The sequence below is a fragment of the Nilaparvata lugens genome, chromosome 1 (assembly GCF_014356525.2).
Source record: "Nilaparvata lugens isolate BPH chromosome 1, ASM1435652v1, whole genome shotgun sequence".
NCBI classification, from domain to species: domain Eukaryota; kingdom Metazoa; phylum Arthropoda; class Insecta; order Hemiptera; family Delphacidae; genus Nilaparvata; species Nilaparvata lugens.
Window position 1 is genome coordinate 356,049 of NC_052504.1, and position 22,938 is coordinate 378,986.

At 34.4% G+C, this 22,938-nt stretch overlaps 1 protein-coding gene across 1 annotated transcript in view; it reads right to left on the reverse strand.

The window, feature by feature from the left end:
• Positions 1-22,161, reverse strand: part of LOC111058465 (dynein assembly factor with WDR repeat domains 1-like) — a 40,656-nt gene extending 18,495 nt beyond the window's left edge. The window contains 7 exon segments of the mRNA XM_039426879.1: positions 42-201; positions 2,426-2,555; positions 7,839-8,023; positions 13,324-13,446; positions 18,117-18,317; positions 18,648-18,720; positions 21,622-22,161. Coding sequence (XP_039282813.1) covers positions 42-201; positions 2,426-2,555; positions 7,839-8,023; positions 13,324-13,446; positions 18,117-18,317; positions 18,648-18,720; positions 21,622-21,661 — 912 coding nt within the window. The 5' untranslated portion in view covers positions 21,662-22,161.
• Between the last annotated feature and the right edge of the window lie 777 nt (positions 22,162-22,938).

Genomic DNA, 22,938 nt, shown 5'->3' on the forward strand with positions numbered 1-22,938 from the left:
GAAAAAAAGTTTCCAAAGTGTTTATGATCATAATTTATTACCTCATTGTTATGACCGGTAACCGTCCACAGACAGGTGAGTGTTCGAGTGTCCCATATTTTGGCTGTCTTATCGAGAGAGCTGCTCACTACCAGTCGACTGTCAAAACTGAACAGACAGTTGCTGATTTCCTCTTGGTGCCCAGCAAGGAGACCTACTTCCCTGAAAAACAACACAAAAAAAATGCTCCAGAAATTGGAAATATTATGTATGGTCTATGTTGAATTGTGAAAATTGAGTAGGCTGATGCTCGGTTTAAACTAAATGCTCGGTTTAATGTACTCTTTTCTGCGCTGGGATCATCATCTCAATGAATTATACGGGAGACTGAGGAAGACCATCTAAAGATTCAGGATTCTGAGGACACTGGTCGACAAGGGATGTCTAAGAGTTATCTACTTCTCTCTAGCACAGTCACTCATGCTGTATGGGATTGTGGGATGGGGGTATAAGCTTCTTGCACATAGAACCGCTCCTCAGGGTACAGAAGCTGATCATGAGGGTCATCAACCAGAAGCCTCCACGCTATTCATCAGACCAGCTATTCAATGAGTTTGACGTGATGGATCCAAGACAGCTTTACTCCAAGGAGATACTATGCAGATTACACAACAACATTTCAAACCAGAAACCACAACCACAACACCACATACAGGAATCTTCTCATCAACAGTGTTGCAAGGAAGGCACTATACCAGAGACATTTCAATCATTTAGCACCAAAATTATATAATCTACTTCCTGCAAACTTTACACAGATTAATCATCCTAGAAAGTTCAAAACAATAGTACACAATTGGTTGATGAGCAAACGAAGACAGAACATAGAAAACATTATTTCAAACAACAACTAACCACCTAATGACTTACTAAACACTAACTTATTAATAATACGCAAAAAAAACAAAACCTACTCTAGAATATGGTACGCCATAGTGGAGTAGGTCAATTTCCACACAGAAAAAATTAAAAAAGTAGAGGACACAATATAAGAATTTTTGTAACTAACTATTGTATGTAATATTGAATTTATATATTATTTGGTGTAAATGATGTTAGTTATAGTTTTTTTTGGGAAATAAACATTTATTTATTCATTTAAACTGCGTCCAGCCCATCAATGGTTTGAACTCGAGTTTAAACCGAGGTATCCGTATGTTGATTCCATCTTTAGCCAGTAAACGCCGTTTAAACTGGCTCAAAATTAAACGCCAGTTTAGACTAGCTCAAAAGTGAACGCCCAAATATGGGCGTTTAAACTAGCAATATAATATGCGTAAACAGGATGAGCAATGAGCCAGTATATTGAGCATAATTTCAAACTTTCAAGACTAATCTAAAATTTTGCTATCATAAATTTGAAACTAGCAGTAGGTAACCAGTGCTCAATTGGCTCAACAAGGGTCCAATTAGAAACTTGACAAACTGAAAACTGGACGTACTGAAATTTTGATTAATATTGAAAGTAGGCCTATCACCATCCTCGGTTAATTAAGAATCTATATGCAAAATTTCAAGTTAATCAGTTGAGTAGTTGAGACGTGACGATGCGTCATTAGTGAATTTCCAATCCCGTACGAGTATTAGCCAGTTCTTTCCTTTATTATATTAATAGCAGATATAATGATAATAATAATAATAATAATATATTTATTACCATTTGGTTTACAATAAACATTGGTCATCGTCACAAGTATGCAAAATAATACAAAATAATTAACAATACAAAAGTCTACACAGCTAAAACACAATTACATCTAAAATTTACTTATTAAACAAGATTACAAACTAAGTATACACAGCCTAAACATACACAATAGTAACAGATTTACATAGACTGTGAAATTTTATAAATTTCAGGTACCTTGTAAAGTCCACCTCTTATTAGGCCTTTCCTAACTCTATCTTTATATTGGGTGGCATCTAGGTCTCTTACCAATGACGGAAGGGCATTATAAAATCTGAGAGATTGGGCCCTGAAACTTCTCAATGATGCGCTGGAAGAGCACCATTCGACACCTATATTACTTGCCCCTCTTGTATTGTATGTATGCCTATCAGAGTTGAGGCTAAATTTATCCAGGTTCTTTTTCACATAACACAGACATTCCTGGACATACATAGAAGGAAGAGTCAGAATTTTATTCTCAATAAACAATGGTCTACAATGACTACGTGGCTCTTCATTGTTTAATATTCTAATGGCTCTCTTCTGTAGCAGGAAAAGTTTACCAGCCAATATAGCCTGTATATCTCAATACAGGTATTGCACAAACTCCTTGACTTTCTGAACAAAAAGTTCACACAGCTTATGTACAATTTATTGTAAACTATCAATTCATTTTTGCTTATTTATTAATATTTATTTAATGATAAAATGACTCACTTGGCCACTCGTCTATCCCACAAGCGCACAGTTTTATCGAAGGAACCGGTCAGGATGCGAGATCCATCCGTGCTGAACTGAGCCGTGATCACCTCCCCCTTGTGTCCCTTCAAGACGGCTTCTTCTTGACCTATATTCATGAAAACATCAACAATTAATTAACACAATCCAAGAAATAAACACGATTCATTAATTGAATGAAAAAAACTAAGAAATTGTCAAAAAACCACCGATTTATTGATAATTAGAAAGACCGGTTTGAATGTATATTTCCAGCTGAACAGCACCGTGGTTGGCAAAAGAGAGTTAAATATGACGACAAAGAAAAGAATATTTAATTGTGTGTTTGCTCCAACTCTCATTTATGGCAGTGAAAGCTGGGTAACCCTCAAGAAACACTGGAGTAAGGTTACTGCAGCAGAAATGAGGTACCACAGAAGAGCAATAGGGAAAGACAAGACACGATAGATGGCGAAATGAGAGAGTGAGAGGAGAAGTGGGAAGAAGAGCACTGATAGAAGACATAAAAGAAAGGCAACTCAAATGGTTTGGACACCTCACTAGAATGCAAGAATGTCGCCCAGTAAAGGAAGTGGTGGAGGCTAGGAGGGAAGGAAAGAGACGGAGAGGTAGACCTAGGATGAACTGGGAAGGCTATCTGGAGGAATTGGGGAGGGAGAGAGGCAAGACAATGAGAGATATGAGAAGAATGGCTGAGGATAGGACTGCATGGAGGAGATGGACCGAGGCTGGTACCCCTACGCTGTAACGGCAGAGGGGGTCAAGAAAAAGAAGAAGAAGAAGAAGAAGAAAGACCGGTTTCGGTTATTACACCATTGTATAAAACTGTATAAGTCTTTCTAATTATCAATAAATCAGTGGTTTTTTGACAATTTCTTAGTCTTTCTCATTCAATATGAATAATTACCACAATATCAACTTCTCAACTACACAATTCATTAAAATTAATTACAATATCTCGGGCAGTTATTGTAATATAGTGAGGTGCACGTTATAATGGCAGTAGAGAAAGATAGGAGAAAAACGTTGCCGATCCTCTGTCTTGTCAATGCCTTCTATAGACGGTAGCTGATACAGGTTTATTGATGTAATATTAACTGTTCATTTTCGTTTAAAATAATCAATTATATTTTAATAAGCGAGAAATTATATTTTTCTACAACTGCGCGTAAAGAAAGAATTTACATACTCAATTCTCCTCGTAAAACAGCTTATTTATGAGGAGAATCTACTTTTTCGCTCGCTAACCATCTACGCATGCGCAGTAGATTTTCTCTACGCTCGCAAATCATTCGCGCATGCGCAGAAGAGTTTCTTTACGCTCGCTAATCAGCTGATGATAAGCAGCTCGCCAAAAGACAAACCACTCTCGGTCAGATCTTAACCTGAAAAGTTGGTAGTTGTACCGATTCTACAGCCATAATGGATATCAGTGTAGACGAATTATTATAAAATCCGCCAGATATAAGTGATTTAACAGGTTTGTGCAGTTGGAGAAAAAATTTTGTATGTAATTCGCGCGTAATGCTTCTTTATCGCTCTAGCAAAATTATCACACTCCGCTTCGCGTCGCGTGATAACTGTTTTGCGCGAGCGATAAAGTCGCGCATTACGCTCTTAATACATAAATAGCTATTTTCAATAATTTCATAATTAAGATTAGATATTTTGTTGAATAATTTTTTAATTCTACTTTGTTAAAAGAAGATCTGGCAACAGAGCAAAGCGAGAAAGAGATAGCGCTATCCGCTTTGTTGAATGATAGACAAGGATAGCAATACCATTGCTAATCAAACACTGCCATTATAACGTGACACTCAATATCTCTATATGTCTCTATAGAGACACTACAATAGTCTACAAGATTACAAAAATATATTTGTGGAGAAATAAAAAAATCTGTTGTGGCGCACTCACACAACTTTCCTTGCCGGTATGAAAATTGATCACCTGACGCTAGTGTTCTCGCGCATCTCAAGTCTACTATTCAAAGATATGAGACAGCTGGTGATAGGACAATAACGCTGGAGACACACGAGGTCTGCTATCTCTTCGTTGTGAATGATTTACTAGAACCAACACTTGCCAACAGTTTGCAATTTAATAATCACATTTTCTCGAATTTCAAGTTTATTTTCAATTTTAGGTGGAAATGTTACTGGACATTAATTGCAGAGATTCTCATGCTCTATCTTTTCCACTCGAAATTTGTAGCTTAAATTGTATATGAAGGCTGCTAATTGAGAATCTAAAATCAAACTTTGCATAGATGGGGCGGAGCTCGTGAAATTTCTACAGATATAGGACTTGTTGCAGTTGATAGAACTTATCAATGACTATTCCAGGCATGAATTTGATCAAAATCGTTGGAGCCGTTTTTGAGGAAATCGCGAAGAACCCTGTTTTTGACAACATTTTCGCCATTTTAGCCGCCATCTTGGATTGCATTTAATTGAAATTGTTCGTGTCGGATCCTTAGTAGTGTAAGGACCTTACGTTCCAAATTTCAAGTCATTCCGTTAACTGGGAAATGAGATATCGTGTACACACACACACACATACAGACCAATACCCAAAAACCACTTTTTCGGACTCAGGGGACCTTGAAACGTATAGAAATTTAGAAATTGGGGTACCTTAATTTTTTTCGGAAAGCAATACTTTCCTTACCTATGATAATGGGGCAAAAGGAAAGTAAAAATAATAAATCAATACAAACCAAGAAATTAACACAATTTATCAAACTTCATTACAATATTCCGTTGTAACATTACAGTGAGTGAATTAGAATGAGAAATTTCACTACAATAGTCTACATGATTACGAATAGATCCGTGGAAGATCAACTATATGAGGTCCACGTTTTAATGCCAGTGGAGACAGGTAGGAGAGCAGCGTTGCCAATTCTCTGCCTTCCTTAGATGATAGATCTTACCGGTATCTGTGATTTAATTAATCTATTCATCCTTGTTGAAATTAATCAATTATATTTTATCCGTCAAGAAAAAATATTTTCAATGATTAAATAATAAATTTTCTTAATTGACATAGGATATTTAGTTTATTAATTATGTTTCTACATTGTTAAAAGACGATCTGGCAACGTTGTGGAGCTGGAAAAGGATAGCGCTATCTGCTTTGTCGAATGACAAACAAGGATAGTAATACCATTATTGTCAATCAAACACTGTCATTATAACGTGGACCTCGCTTCAGGACTATCGGCTTGAGTTATCAGTGAAATTTTGAAGATAAACGGCCTATACCATGGGATATCTTCTTATGCTATCTTTTCTCTATGCTAAAACGCACCCAAACCTCATAATTCATTTATGTCATTCTATTATTTTACTGATCAGAGTAGAGATATTGAAAAAATTTTCTATTTTTGTCTGTTTTATTTCCTTTGAATCCTTATTTATGAGGATTGAGTTAACAGTTAAATTTGGAACATAAACGTCCTATACCATGGAATATTCTCTTATGCTATCTTTTCTCTATGCTAAAACGCACCCAAACCTCATAATTCATTTATGTCATTCTATTATTTTACTGATCAGAGCAGAGATATTGCAAAAAATTGTTATTTTTGTCTGTTTTATTTCCTTTGAATCCTTATTTATGAGGATTGAGTTAACAGTTAAATTTGGAACATAAACGTCCTATACCATGGAATATTCTCTTATGCTATCTTTTCTCTATGCTAAAACGCACCCAAACCTCATAATTCATTTATGTCATTCTATTATTTTACTGATCTGAGCAGAGATATTGCAAAAAATTGTTATTTTTGTCTGTTTTATTTCTTTGAATCCTTATTTATGAGGATTGAGTTAACAGTTAAATTTGGAACATAAACGTCCTATACCATGGAATATTCTCTTATGCTATCTTTTCTCTATGCTAAAACGCACCCAAACCTCATAATTCATTTATGTCATTCTATTATTTTACTGATCAGAGCAGAGATATTGCAAAAAATTGTTATTTTTGTCTGTTTTATTTCCTTTGAATCCTTATTTATGAGGATTGAGTTAACAGTTAAATTTGGAACATAAACGTCCTATACCATGGAATATTGTCTTATGCTATCTTTTCTCTATGCTAAAACGCACCCAAACCTCATAATTCATTTATGTCATTCTATTATTTTACTGATCTGAGCAGAGATATTGCAAAAAATTGTTATTTTTGTCTGTTTTATTTCCTTTGAATCCTTATTTATGAGGATTGAGTTAACAGTTAAATTTGGAACATAAACGTCCTATACCATGGAATATTCTCTTATGCTATCTTTTCTCTATGCTAAAACGCACCAAATATCATAACTCTGTCTTTTTTCTTTAGGGCTAATTTTAATATAAATAAAAATGTTAATATGAGTTGCCTTTTAAATTATTTTTACTTGAAAATGGCATTAGTAGCCCAAACATGTCGTGTTAAAATAATTTAAAAGGGTACTGAGGTTAATATTTTTACTCATAATTCTGCTATTGCATTTTATTATTTTATTGATCAAAGCAGAGATTTTGCAAAAAATTGCTATTTTTCAAAAATCCTTATTTATGAGGTTCATGGAAAGAAAGGTGTGGTGAACGACTGACAAGTGGTGACCAAAATGTATTTGATATCCTATTATGCGAGCAATTTCTGTATTTATATATCTGGTTATTTTTATATCTGGCTATTTTTATATCTGATAATTTATGTTTTACGGATCTCGAAAACGGCTCTTACGAAATTTGGAACATAGTAGGTTCATGATATAAAGATTCGATTGCACTAGGTCTCATTCTTTGGAAAACTCGCTGAACGACATCAAAAGGATAATTCATCCTTGGAAAACAGATGATAATTTCGTCGTCTCTCCATAACAGAAGATGCGTGTGCCTTTGTGGGAGAGAGACAGAATTATTTCCAGCTGTGTAATCATAATCAATCAACGAGAAATTTTATCTAGCTAGACAATTTAATCGATTTGATCAACGTAATCTGATTTGTTGACATGACATGATATTCCTTCCAAACTAGAGTATATCATAATATTATCAAAGTTGATCATTATTTGACAATTTTAAGTGATTAGTGAGTGTTATTTTGTTATTCAATTTGGTTTGTATATAATCTAAATTAAAAATTTTTGGTTTTCAAATGTTTGAACAGAAAATTGAACCTGAATTCGAGTGTATGGAACATAACCTACTTTCTGGACTATTTATAGTGTATAAATCAGAATTCGGGGAAGAAACAGTTTTGGGCTGTGCCTGTTGGTCCTTCCCCAATCATTTTAAAGAATTGTGTTCGGTTTATCAATAGTCAATGAATAAATAACGAGCGAAGCTCGGTGCCCCGACATTGTATTTGATATATTGTAATGAGGACACCAACTGACCAGTGGTGAGGGTGTAGAGACGAGCGGTGGCATCCATGGATGCGGTGACCACCGATTGGTTGACCGGGTTGAATTGGACGGACACCACTTCACCGGTGTGACCCCACAGGGTGTGCAGGCAGGCACCACTCTCCGAGCACCACAGCTTGGCCGTGCGGTCGAAACTGCCTGTCAGCACTTTGTCACTGCAACCATATTCGAGCAATTCAAACACCAAACACAATTATATTCGAGCAATTCAAACACCAAACAATGATATTCGAGCAATTGAAAAGGCACCACAGCTTGGCGGTGCGGTCGAAACTGCCTGTCAGAACTTTGTCACTGCAACCACATTCGAGCAATACAAACACCATCACAATCATAATCGAGCAATTGAAAGAGCGCCACAGCCTGTCAGCTCTTAGTCACTGCAATCAATTTTTTGTCATTAAAAAGAACGACTACCAGTCAAATTTGTTCAGTAATTTTAAAAGCAGTAATTTTTCTGCTTCTCATTCATTTTTCTCTCTCTACATCTTCACATCATTCCCCATTTTTCATCTCGCTTCTCAATATTTTCCATAATTCAATTTGTGTTTCCACAAATATTGTCATGTTTGTCACCATGTGAACTTCTATGAATACAGTAAACTATTCAGATTGCTACTCAATCCTGCACACAGCCATTTTAGAATAGAATATTTATTCAGTTCAAAAATACAGCATGTATACATGGAAAAAATTGCTTGCTATTTTATTTGGAATATCTTTCTTTTGTTACATGAAACAAATTAATAAATCAGGCAACGTAAATTTTTGGTCGGTTCAAGTCTCAACTTATTTAATTAAAAACATATATTATAGTGAGGCCCACGTTATAATGGCAGTGGAGAAATATACAAGAACAACGTTGCCGATCCTCTGTCCTGTCAATGCCTTCTATAGACGGTAGCTGATACAGGTTTATTGATGTAATATAGACTGTTAATCATTGTTTAAAATAATCAATTTAATTAAGCAAGAAATTATATTTTCCAATAATTTGATAATTAATCGGTGAAACCTTTATCTGATGAAAATAAGCAACTGTTAAGGAATAAATTTAAAATAAAAAATTATTACAATTCAATATTCCTTGAGCCTTTTCATTTTGATGAAATTGATAAGTTAATTCAGAGTTTAAAGAATGGCAAGTCTCCAGGCATGGATGGATTTAGTGGTAGGTTATTAAAAATAGTGTCTACATCAATTATTCCCGTTCTTTGTGACATTTTCAATAGTAGTATTTCTTGTGCAGTATTCCCTGATGCCTTGAAAATAGCCAAAGTTGTGCCTATCTATAAAAAAGGTTCAAAAACTGATATTGCCAATTACAGGCCAGTTTTTTTGCTTTCAGTTCTTTCTAAAATACTAGAGAAACTAGTAAAGAAGAGAATTGTAGATTTTTTCAATGTTAACAAATTCTTCTACAGTGGCCAATTCGGCTTTCAACAGGGTTTGAGTACTGAAATTGCGCTGAATCACTTTATGACAAATATTTATAATAGTTTGAATACTCGTGGTAAGATGAAAGTTTCAGGGCTCTTCCTTGATATTAAAAAAGCTTTTGACACTGTTGATCATGATATATTGATAAATAAGTTGTTCATGTCTGGGGTTCGTGGAATCCCTTAAAGTGGTTTAAATCTTATTTAGAGAATAGGAGCCAATGTGTTAGTATAAATGGTATTAATAGTGAATTGGTTGTAAACAGCAATTGTGGAGTCCCTCAGGGTTCAGTCCTGGGGCCTCTCTTATTTTTAGTATATATAAATGACTTCTCATTGAATTTTCATGGATCTGTAACATCATTTGCTGACGATACTGCACTGGCCTATTCAGCTAATAGTATAAATGAATTACAAATGATGTTACAGTCAGACTTGAGCAATTTGAGACTCTGGTTTGATGGGAACAAAATAGTGTTAAATGCTTCTAAAACTAACTTCATTAATTTCTCCCTATCAACGGTTTTTGAATTCTCAGTCCCTTTAAAGTATCACGAGATAGATTGTCAAGCAGAGTCATGTAAATGTAATAGTATTTATCAAGCTAATTCCTGAAGTATCTTGGTATGACTTTGGATGACAGATTAATTTGGACAAATCACATAACAAATTTGAAATGTAGACTTCTTTTTTTAATTAGGAAATTTTATAATCTTCAACAATCTTACCTAGATATATTCTCCGTTAATGTATTTTGCATTTTTTCACTCAAAACTAGATTATGGATTATCTTGCTGGATGTCAACATATGCTTGTCACTATAATCCAGTTGTAATTCTACAGAAAGCCATAATACGCATCATTTGTGGTGTTAAAAGAAGGATTCACTCGTTCCCTTATTTCAAAATTTTGCAAGTTCTGCCCTTGAGAAGCATGTATGTGTTCAAGGTGCTGTCGTTGTTCTTTAAAATGAGTGGGAACCGAAATATGGGGATTGCGCCTGAAACTCATCCAATGGGTGAAGTGGTAACACGGCAAACAACAAGAGAGTAGCTAGCAACACCAAGGCCTTATTGTACCAGGTATAAAAAGAGTTTTGTATTTTTAGGATGCAAATATTACAACTGGCTCCCTACTGATATAAGGAGAATCAATTCTTCTTTGACACAATTCAAAGTGAAAGTAAAGAAATGGCTTTTGAGTTTGTCATTTGAAGATTTAATGATGTTTAATGAACTATAATACTTTTATTTTTTACCTTTATTAATTTATTTTTTATTTGTTGTACTCATTGATGAGTTCTACGACTTTGTCTATAATTAAACACCATCTCAGTGGTGTTGATGAACTTAAATATTTTTGTGTACTCATTAATTAGTTTTTTTTATATACAACCTTGTCTTTAATTTGATATTAATATTATTGCAATTTTTTCACAATTTTGTCTGTACTGTGATACTGTTGTTGTAATGTCTTACTTCTAAGTGAGGAATTTATTTTTCCTTGTTGACAGTCTGTGTGTTATTTTTAAAGCTAGTGTTTATTATTTCTTGCTTTTCTCTTCATAATGTCATCTATACTTGAGCAATCTAAGCCTTGTTTTATTAGCATGGAATGAATAGTTTAATCAAGAATTAGTTGTTGGTTGTGACTATTTATTATTGAATTGTATGGTAAAGCTCAAATTGATTCCCATATGCATGTGTGAGAGTGCGATGTGTGTGTCTGCGTGTGTGAAAGTACATTTTGATAAAAATTAGCAGTGTTGTCAGCTCCTACTAACGGGCAAAAGACTTTGTTCTTTTTGTTAATAGTAATTTTATTTTGCTCTGTGAAAATCAAGAGTTTTAAATTACAGTATGTTATTATACTCAAGAGAAGGAACTTGTACTATAATATGTTGTATTTGTTTTGATGCAAAATAAAAATTATTTGATTTGATTAATTTTTACTTTCCTTGCCCTATTACCATAGGTAAGGAAAGTATTGCTTTCCAAAAAAATTTAAGGTACCCTAATTTCATGTTTCTATACGTTTCATTACTTTCCTTGCCCTATCACCATAGGTAAGGAAAGTATTGCTTTCCAAAAAAATGTAAGGTACCCTAATTTCATGTTTTCTATACGTTTCAAGGTCCCGAGTCCAAAAACATGATTTTTGGGTGTTGGTCTGTGTGTGTGTTGTGTCTGTGAACACGATAACTCCATTCCTAATTAACCGATTGACTTGAAATTTTAAACTTAAGGTCCTTATACCATGAGGATCCGACAATAAGAAATTCAATAAAATGCAATTCAAAATGGCGGAAAAAATGGCGGATAATAGCTAAAAAACCATGTTTTTCACGGTTTTCTCGAAAACGGCTTTAACGATTTTCTTCAAATTTATACCCTAGATAGCTATTTATAAGCCCTATCAACTGACACGAGTCTCATTTCTGGGAAAATTGCAGGAGCTCCGTAATATTTCTGAGAAGAATGAATTTTGTTAAATTTCTATCACGATTTTCTCAAAAATGACTAGACCGATTTTTTCAAATTCATACCCTGTATAGTTATATATCAGCTCTATTAACTGGCATGAGTCTCCTCCCTGAGAAATTAACAGGGGGTCCACCCCATCTTTGAGAAATTTACTTTGTAACCTCCTTCTCGTGCGTGAGGTAGGTAGGTAGCAAAGTTAGTAGACAGAAGGTTGGTCACTCATCCATAGTATTTTAGTTGAAATGCAATTGGAGTGGGGGAACTGCAGCCGTGACGTAGGCTGTAGTACAGAGTAGGCAGAATATCGCATTCTTGAAAATCATACGGTGACCTATAGTCAAATTATATGACACAAACATTTTCTGACATGCAAGCTTTCTGTTTCTGCTTTACAATAATTATCAAAACATTTCAATAATACAAGCATTTTGCAATATAAAAGCAAAAAACCCACATCCTAACCTTCCCTTTGAAACCTTTAAGGTTTCTTTATCATCTAGGTCGTGTTTATATTTTGTAGTTTGGCTGTACATCAGCTTGTGAATTTCGGGGATGAGATATTTTGATTCTCGTAGAACATGAGTGCTCGTTACCAGCATGTGTTCAGTCAGTACATTTATATGAATGAAATTCATTGGATTTATCGGGATCGGTTTATTGTTTTATTGCAATCCATTGGTTTATCAAGATTTTTTATGGGTTAATCTGAAATTATAATAGTATAACGTTGTCTACTAACGCTTTTCCAGCTTATTAACTTCTTCGTGTCACGTGTTTAAATTCTTGAAAAACTTTCAACTTCATTTTATTCATACAAGCTGAATGAACTTGAAATATTAAACAACATCATTAGAATCGGTGATTAATTCGCTATAAGTATGGAGAATTTTTAAGTTCTAGGTCAATCTTGAGGGGATTAAACGACGATGTATTTGAAGATACAGTGAATAAACTGTATGCTCAGTGTGGTTACTCTATCACTTTTTTACTACACGTGACGTCACGCTGGCATTCCCCCCACCACTTCGAATCTTACACCTGTGAGTGATCAACCTTCTGTCTACTAACGTTGGGTAGGTAGAGCAGTTGATTCAAAAGAACACATGTCGATATTTTATTTATAGAACAGCTGTTTTGACAACGTTTAAAAAATCCTCAAATTTCATAATTCAAACAAAGGAAAATGTACTCTGAACACAATAACAATAGTATAATCGTAGTTTTAATTATTTAGCCGCCAATCAGCATATTGTTATTCCCCTAAATTATCCTCGTTAATGAGGCTTATAAATCAATGAGCAAGGAAAGTTGTGTGAGTGTACCACACCAGATTTTTATAATAAGGATAAAATATTTTGTTAATTATTTATTAATTCTACATTGTTAAAAGACGATCTGGCAACAGAGCAAAGCGAGAAAGAGATAGCGCTATCCGCTTTGTTGAATGATAGACAAGGATAGCAATACCCTTACTACTCAAACACTGCCATTATAACGTGGACCTCACTATAGTATTGGGTACTTGTTACTGACCCGTAAGGATAGTTGAAGCTGACGGCATAGACTACATTTTGGTGTCCTTCTAGTGTGTGAATCTCCTTGCCTGTATCTACGTTCCACACTTTACACGTTCTGTCATAGCTACCCGTCAGACATCTGCAATTAATACAAAAACATTGTTAGCATTTTGAATTATACAGAGTGACACACAGTTTTTGATTTATTGGTTTATTATACTGTCATGGATAGTGACAAGCACCATATCGACATTAGCCATACAATAAAGAGAAAACAAGATATGACACAAAACACAACAATTTTGTACATAATAATAATAATAATTATTATTTGTATATCTAGAGTGAAAAGTGCTGTTTATTCTCCCTGAGGGAAAAGTTTGAAGCCCGAGGCGAAGCCGAGGGCAACAATTTTCCTGAGGGAGAAAAAACATTTTTCACTCGCGATATAGACAACATTTTTCCTCCACCTACATTTTTATAAAAACTGCAAATAAAATAATTTTTAAAAACGTATGTGACCAAACAATGTGTTACAACATAATCTAAAAAGTAAACAGAAACAGTTGGCTTGTAATCACAGTTCTCCTCCGACAGCACTATCTGTCGGCTAAAGTTGTAACAACAATGACAGCTACAACTATAGCTATGATGAAGTTCCAGTTTCAAATTTGATTAGTTAATAAGTAATATTCGTTGGTGGTATTTTGAATAACATGGATTAAAAGAAAAAAATATACACATTTTTCTAGTATAGTGATATGAAGTTGTATTAATAATTTCAACATACAAACATAAATTTTATATATTATCGATCAAATGTCTGGTTGAGGTATTGAATTTAGTTGGTTTAATGACTACTCTATGTGCTTCCTCATCTGAGCTTAGACCTTCTGACCTATTTCAAATGTACTTTTAAAATAGAGATGCTTCCATGTTATTTAAATGGAGTCACTTTTACTCCCTAGGGAGTTTTTCTGTTTTTAGTACCGAGAGCGAAAAAGTGACACTTTAGTATCATGTTTCAGGGAGTAAAGTAAGTACTTTTGACAGTAGGTGGAGGAAAAACAATTTTGTACATCATAACACAAATAACAAAATAACAAATAACCTATATCTAAGACCATACGACATTTATAACTAATGCAACGTATTCAATGGTCGAAGATACTTCGCCACTCATAAAAACATTTCCCTAATAGCCAACATTTTAGATTAGTCTTGAAAGAGTTTAGGGTTTGGGCAGCTTTAATATTCCGTGGTAAACAGTTAAACACTTTTTTGCCAATGTAATTTGGGTTGTGCTCATAAAACCCTGTCCTTTGCTGTTCAACTCTGACTAAGCCCCTGTATCTTGTATTGTGTTGATGAACATCCACACCCGTCAGCCAATCATCTTTCATTTTATAAGCAAAGATTGCCAGATGGTACAAATAGAGACTAGAAACAGTCAAAATTCTATTATCTTTGAATAGCGATCTACACGAGAAACGGGGTGGCTTTTTAAAAATATGATTCTTAGGACTCTCTTTTGGGCACGGAAGATAGAGGCAGAGAATATTGATCCTCCCCGCAGCAATATCACATAGGACAGTAATGACTCATAATATCCATATCGGATGGACACGTTAAGCCGTCGGTCCCGGCTGCCTAAAAAGCAGTCGTTAGGTCATGTCAGAGGTCCTGAAATTGATCAGTTGCGACCTGAAAACTCTGACACCAGACCTGAGCGAGCCAGGTCACTCGATATTATTATTATTATTATTATTATAATATCCATAGTAAGCAGAGATCACTGCCTCATGAACTAAAGCCTCCTGAGCCTGGACATTGCATACGCAGCTGAGTTTAATCTCCTAGAAAGAGATTGAACATGAGAGGACCATGTTAATCCCTGATCCACAGAAACCCCCAAAAATCCGTTGCATCAGAGGGTAGTAACCCTGTTGCCTCAAACCTCAAACTCCAACTGATTCATAGGAAGTCTGTGGATTGAGAATTCAATGAAGGTTGTCTTGCCTATATTGACTTCAAGCTTATTTACAGAGCACCACCTTGTAATTTCAGCAAGAACAGCATCTAATTAGCTTGCAATTCAACAACATTATTCGCCGAAACTAAGAAATTTGCATCAGCAGCAAATAAGTCAGACCTTCCTTACGGCACATTACAAGGGAAATCGTTCATGAAAACAAGGAACAACAAAGGGCCCAAGATCGATCCCTGCGGTACTCCCTTAGAGAGGGAACGTGGATGTGGAATAACGTGAACGTGGACACAGAATAACGTGAACGTGGACACAGAATAACGGGAACTTTTTAAAACGTCATAAAACATTAGTGGGGAAGGGCAAAAATGATTTTATTCAAACTGATGTAAAGTTCAAGACTTGCTATTTGAGAATTATTAATAACATCTATCACTTTTTGACAATTACTTCTTTAAGATGGCTTCTTCCTGATCGAATACACTCTTGAAATCTGTGTTGACGATTTCTCATCAATCGCTGCAACATCTGATCTGGGATATTATTAATTTCATTTTGAATTGTCTGTTATGATTGAACCACAGTTATTGGCCAAGTTGTGAAAAAGTTTGATTTGAGATAGCTCCACAAACAGAAAATCGCAGGTGGACAGATCATGGGACCAGGAAACGCAGATGTTGCAGCGATATCAATGAGAAATCGTCAACACAGATTTCAAGAGTGTATTCGTGCAGGAGGAAGCCATCTTGAAGGAGTATTTGTCAAAAAGTGATAGATGTTATTGATAATTCTCAAATGGCAAGTCTGGAACGTTACATATTAGTTTAAATAAAATCATTTTTGCCCTTCCACTAATGTTTTATGGCGTTTTTAAAAGTTCCCGTTATTCTGTATCACTCTGTACAACAATACTATAATTTTAATGCTCGATAATATGAATATACAAGGTCTGTTGTTCCTTCCCCAATCATTCATAGTTGATATAGTATCTATCAGTGTATAAATAAATACGCCATTAATATTTCGAATATATAATTCCATTACTTTAATTTTTATCCACATGAATGCAAGTAAAAAAAGTAGAATTGTAGTGAATTATTGAAAACATCGATACCTATATAAACTATAATGAGGTCGATGTTATAATCACAGTGAAGAAAGATATGAGAGCATCGTCACCGATTCTCTACCTTGCTAATGCCTTCTATACAAGATAACTGACAACGGTATATCTGATGTAATACTTTGACCGTCCATTCTTGTCAAAGATTATACATTACATTATTATCAATTATATTTTATTCGCAAATTTAATATATTTTTCAATGATTTAATAATGAATTTTCATAAATTAAATAGAATATTATAATAAATGATATATTTCTACATTGTTGAAAAACCATCTGGCAAACTTGCGGGAGGTAGACAAGGTTAGCACTATCGGCTTTGTCGAATGATAGACAAGGATAGCAACACCAATGTTAATCAAACACTGCCATTATAATGTGACCTCACTATAGGGTCCTCTTTCTATGAGCACAATTAAATTTCACGTCTTCATTTCGTTGGATCATTTAATATAATAGCATTAATTTCGATAAGACAAATAGTTAGTAGCAAGTAGGTTTTTAGTATAGATTTAACAGGGTAATTCAGGTTTCATTTCTCTCTCATTTTATATAAGCTATTATTTCTCAAGTTTCATTTCATTTATCCATCATCTCTCTATTGATCCATTCTTAAAATTATCACAAATAGTAACGTTTCTACTGTATTACTATTCATCCCCTCTTCATCGCCTGGGATTAAAATACTTGTGAATAAATTAATTAATAAGAATTCACTAATCGCACTAAGGCTCAACTCACACTTACGCGACTCAGGTAGAGAAGAGACTCGACTCTAGTCGAGAGCATGTGTTTCCAAATGGTGACATTCAGACCAGTCGATTCTAGTCTGCGCGACTTCACCATTTAAAAACACATGCTCTCCACTAGAGTCGAGTCTCTTCTCGACCTGAGTCGCGTAAGTGTGAGTTGAGCCTAAGATGCGATTTGAGCGTGCGGTGTTTGTGAAAAGTCAAATTTGTACAGAACAATTTATTTTACCTACAGTTACCTTGAAAAGTGACCATTCCTGCACTGATTACAGAACGCAAAGAATCACTTTTCCGCTCTAGTGCGCAAAGTATTACTTTGCGAACTCTTTAATACTTTGCGTATTATCTTGCAGCCATCCCAATCAGCTGTTGACATTGTTGACGTGTATTTTTAATGCGAATTTGTTCTATCTATATTTTTCTGATTTTCAAATAAATAAAAATGAGAACTCATTAAATATTATACATTTTGAATATTATTCATTATTTCAAATAATATTTTTTCATTCATAAATTGATTGGTTGAAAAATTATTTAGAAAGTAAGATTTACTCAAAATTATTCAAATTTTCGATTAATTGGATTAATTCGATTTTTAATTTGAATAAATTATCGATTATTAATTTTCAATTGGATTATCAAGTTTAAAATAAATTAAAGTTGTTATTAATAACAAAATTATACAGACAAATTTGATGGATTTCAGCCATAATTTTACCCATAATCAACCACTTCTCATATTCAATGGTAGCTGTAGGAAAAATTTAATGTGAAATACGTGCGCAAAGTTCCTCTGCTGCACTCAAGAAGCCATTCCGCCCCCGGCCACGGCTCGTGCGTAAACGTTTCTTTCGGTGCAGCAAACTGTCACTTTGCGCACTAGTTGCACAAATAACTATTGCAGATTTTTATTATAAATTTATAAAATTTATCAAGTACTCACTTTTTGCCATACTTATCAAACGCCACATTGGTCAAAGGCAACAGATGAGATTTGAGCGTGCGGTGTTTGTGAAAGGTCAAATTTGTGTCAAACAATTTCTGTTGCAGCTTTCTGAGGGAGTCAAGGAGCTGGTTCTCAACTGCGGGGGTCACAAGTGGCTCATTCTTGGCCACCGATCTAGCCAGCTCTGACACATCGGTTCTATGAGACAAAATAAACAAAAAATATTAGAATTAGTGGATAAATATTATATTAATTAATATATTATTATATTTAATTGTAACTCATCAATTTCTCAACTGCGGGGGTCACCAGTGGCTCATTCTTGGCCTTATAGATTCTATTAGATAGAACATAACTTTATCATACACATAATAAACATATATGTTTGTCAAGTTCCGTTCAATCTAATAGAATCTATAAGGAAAGAAAAATAAACATTTTGTTAATAGCTTTGGTGTAAACGCAGCTAAAAATGACAATTTTTTCTTTATTTAATACGGAAAGGAAGCATGTTAGGCTTTTACTCACCGAGGAGAAAGATCCAAAAAGTCTATAACTTTGCTCTTCACCTCCCCACCTTGGGTGTATTGTAGACATATACCTAATGAAAACAAGTTTGTAATTAATAAATCAGAATATGAGGGATGAATTAATAATTTGTACTTCTTTGTTTACAATCCTTCCTTTATCATCTTGAACTGTTCTTAATCCTATAGTGAGGTCCACGTTATAATGGCAGTGTTTGTTCAACAATGGTATTGCTATTCTTGTCTATCATTCAACAAAGTGGATAGCGCTATCTCTTTCTCGCTTTATCTCGATTTCGCCCAAACCAAGTTGATGATGAAGAAATGCTCAATATAATAGGATCATTTTTAAATCTCAGATCGTGTGGTTTTGATGAAGTTCCAATGTCCGTAATAAAAGAAGCTAAATTTTATCTGATGAAGCCCTTGGTCCATGTAGTAAACTCTTCATTTGTATCCGGAATCTCCCCTGAACTTTTGAAAATAACTAAAGTAACGCCAATACACAAGAAAGGAGATAGGAACAAGCTCAGCAATTACAGACCGATCTCAGAGCCGTCAGTCTTTTCCAAATATTTGAGAGAGCAATGAGTAATAGACTTATGGAACACCTGTCTAAATACAACTTGATTGACGAGGAACAGCATGGTTTTCAGCGCGGTAAATCAGTAATGACAGCAGCGGTCAGTGGTGTTGAATGGATTGTTGAGCAGGTTGATGCAGGTCGGCGCACAGCATCAATTCTGATGGACCTCACCAAAGCTTTTGAGTCGGTGTCTCATAATATACTTCTTCAGAAGCTGCATTCATGTGGGGTGACTGGTAGATATCTGCAGTGGATGCGTTCATATATTTCAAATAGAAGGCAGTTCGTGACAGTTAGAAGAACAACTTATGATACCTTCAAATCAAGATTTCAACTTGAAATCTTCAAATCTGAACTTAGAAGGGTGACTCGAGGCGTTCCCCAGGGATCTATTTTAGGCCCTATCCTCTTCATTATCTACTTGAAAGACCTCCCTTCAGTTTTGAACCTACAAATACCTCGAAATTCACATGTGCAGCTGTGTATGTATGCTGATGACACTACGCTTAATGTAGCTGGTGACAACGAGGAAGAACTTGAAGAACGCACTAATTTAGGTCTGCTTCAGCTTGACAAATTCTTCAAGGATCATTGCTTGAGACTGAATCCAACTAAATGTGAGGCTATAAAGTTTTCAGCTGGAATTCGTGAGGATGAGGAGACTGAATTCACTGTTGATGGTCACGTACTTCAGGAAACCTCAAACTCAAAGTTCCTGGGTTTGACAATAGACCAACGATTGTCTTGGAAGTCACATGTGGATGGCATATTGAAGAAGCTGAACTCTGGCCTCTATTCACTCAGGGTATTGTCGAATTATTCAAGTCAGGCTACACTGAGAACCATCTACTTTGCAAACATTCATTTTCACCTAGCGTTTGGAGTAGGTCTCTATGGAGGAACATCTCTTGAAAAAATTATTCACTGTTCAGAAAAAAGCAGTCAGAATCATATTGAAGTTAGGTTTCAGAGAGTCTGTGAGAGAAAAATTCAAAAGCCTCAACATATTGACAATTTATGGACTGTACATAATGGAATGTATTCTGACATTGAAATTTAAAAATGAAGAATATGTTACCCACCGGTATCATACACGCTCAAGGAGAACATATGCACTTCATCAGCACAGGAGACACTTCTTTGAAAAACGGCCATCATACATGGGAGCAAAGTTCTTCAACAAGCTGCCGATTGATGTCAGAGAGAAGGAGGGTGCAGACTTCAAGAGAGAACTGAAGAGATATTTAATTTCTATGAGCCTGTACTCAATTCAGGAGTATCTAAATTGAATTGTTGTTAATGTTGAAATTCTTTGACCTCTTTTACTGTGACGTTATTTATATTGTATTGATGCAATGATGAATAAAGAATTATTTGATTTGCTCTGCTGCCAGATCGTCTTCTAACAATGTAGAATTAATAATAAATTAACAAAATATTTCATCTTAATTATGAAATTATTGAGAAAGATAATTTCTTGCTCAATAAAATATAATTGATTATTTTAAACGAGAATGAACAGTTAATATTACATCAATAAACCTGTACCAGCTAGAATACCGTCTATAGAAGGCATTGACAAGACAGAGGATCGGCAACGTTGTTCTCCTATCTTTCACGACTGCCATTATAACGTGGACCTCACTATAGTAGGTATTCAAAGGTATTTGAAATGTTCTATTTAATATTTATTTCACATTTTCTGAACAACATCATTGCCCTCAAAGATTCTTTCATGCATTTACACTTTATGTACTTATCTTAGATCTTACAATAAAGAATGATTTTGCACCGGAAAATGGTGGAAATATCATTCAAACCTTTCTATTTTATTGAAATAAAGATTTACTAATAAGTTTAGAATTACATTTACAGTAAGAACAGAATTATCAAGAAAATTGAAGATGTTTTTATCTATTAACCTTTCTATTTTATTGAAATAAAGATTTACTAATAAGTTTAGAATTACATTTACAGTAAAAACAGAATTATTAAGAAAATTGAAGATGTTTTTATCTATTAATCTAATGAAAAAACACAGTAGAATCTTGAATTTCACTGACTTGAAAACCATCTCTTTTTTCAACTAAAGCTGCGTTTACACCAAAGTTATTAACAAAATGTTTATTTTTCCGTAATAAAAAATTCTATTAGATTAAAAGGAGCTTGACAAACTCATGCACTTTATGTGTATGATAAGTTATGTTCAATCAAATAGAATCTATAAGGACGGAAAAATAAACATTTTGTAAATAACTTTGGTGTAAACACAGCTTTAAAATCTGATCATCTAAAATATTTTCATGTATTTTTTTCATAAATAGATATGATGAACAAGAATTCACAAATTTAAACTATTTCTAAATAGAGAAAATTGATTCAAACTCACCTGGAGGGTAGTACCGGAGTAAAAATTTATCCAATTTCATATTAGTGATTAAAACCCAAAAACTTCTTGATTTGAAACAAAAATTCTACAACCACACTCATACAGACCACCACCAACTCGTCATTTTTGTAAGTTAAATTTTTAAAATTAGGCCTACTTCAATCAAAATCGTTTTTCGCTCATTTAATTGTAAAATTTTTATATTTCACCCATCTGTTGGTTATCACTGTATGATACAGCTGGGTATCTTTGTTTGAACCCAGATTTGTAAATGTTTATTGAAGTAACAATGAAGGGTTGTTATAGTTACGGGGTAGTTCATCAAACATGCTACAGTGAGGTCCACGTTATAATGGCAGTATTTGATCAACATTGGTGTTGCTATCCTTGTCTATCATTCAACAAAGCAGAAGGCGCTATCCTTTTCTACCGCTGCAACGTTCCAGATCGTTTTCCATCTATGTAGAAATATATAGTTAATCAACAAAATGTTTTATCTCAATTATGGAAATAAATGATTCAATCATTAAAAAATATATTTTATTGACGAATAAAATATAATTGTTTATTTTTAAACAAGAATAAACAGTTTATATTACATCAGATGTACCGGTATCAGCTATCCTCTATAGAAGGCAGTGGTAAGACAGAGAATCGGCAACGCTCTTGTATTTCTTCACTGCCATTATAACGTGGAGCTCACTATAGGCCTTTTATTTATTTAATCATCTATTTATTTTATTTGAGTCATAATAATTTTTCTTCTTCTTATTCCTGCTTCTTCTTCAACCCAACCATTCCTCTTCTTCCCATTTTTCTTCTTATTCTTCTCCTTCTTCTTCCTCTTCTCTATCATCACCGTTGAATCTTCACCTTTCTATTTTCCTGCTTTTTCTACTCCTTCCAACGTCTTCATTTTTCTCTCTTCTTCTTCTTCTTCTTCTTCTTCTTGAAGCAAAACAGCCTTTTTTATTCTTTTCCATCTTCGCGGTTGATTCTTCATCTACTTATTTTTCTTCCCAATCTCATTATCCTGATTTTCCTACTCATTCATCTTCTTCTTTCTTGTCAAGCCAAACATTCTTTCTTATTCTTCTCCATAATCGCAGTTGGTTCTTCATCACCTTCTTCTTCTTCCTACTCTCTATTATCCTGCATTTTCTACATCTTCTTCTTCTTCCTCCTCCGCCTACTCTCTATTATCCTGCTTTTTCTACTCCTTCTCCTATGTCAATTCAAACATTCTTCCTTATTCTTCTCCAACATTTCAGTTGATACTTCACTTCCTTCTTCTTCTTCTTTCTATTCTCCATTATG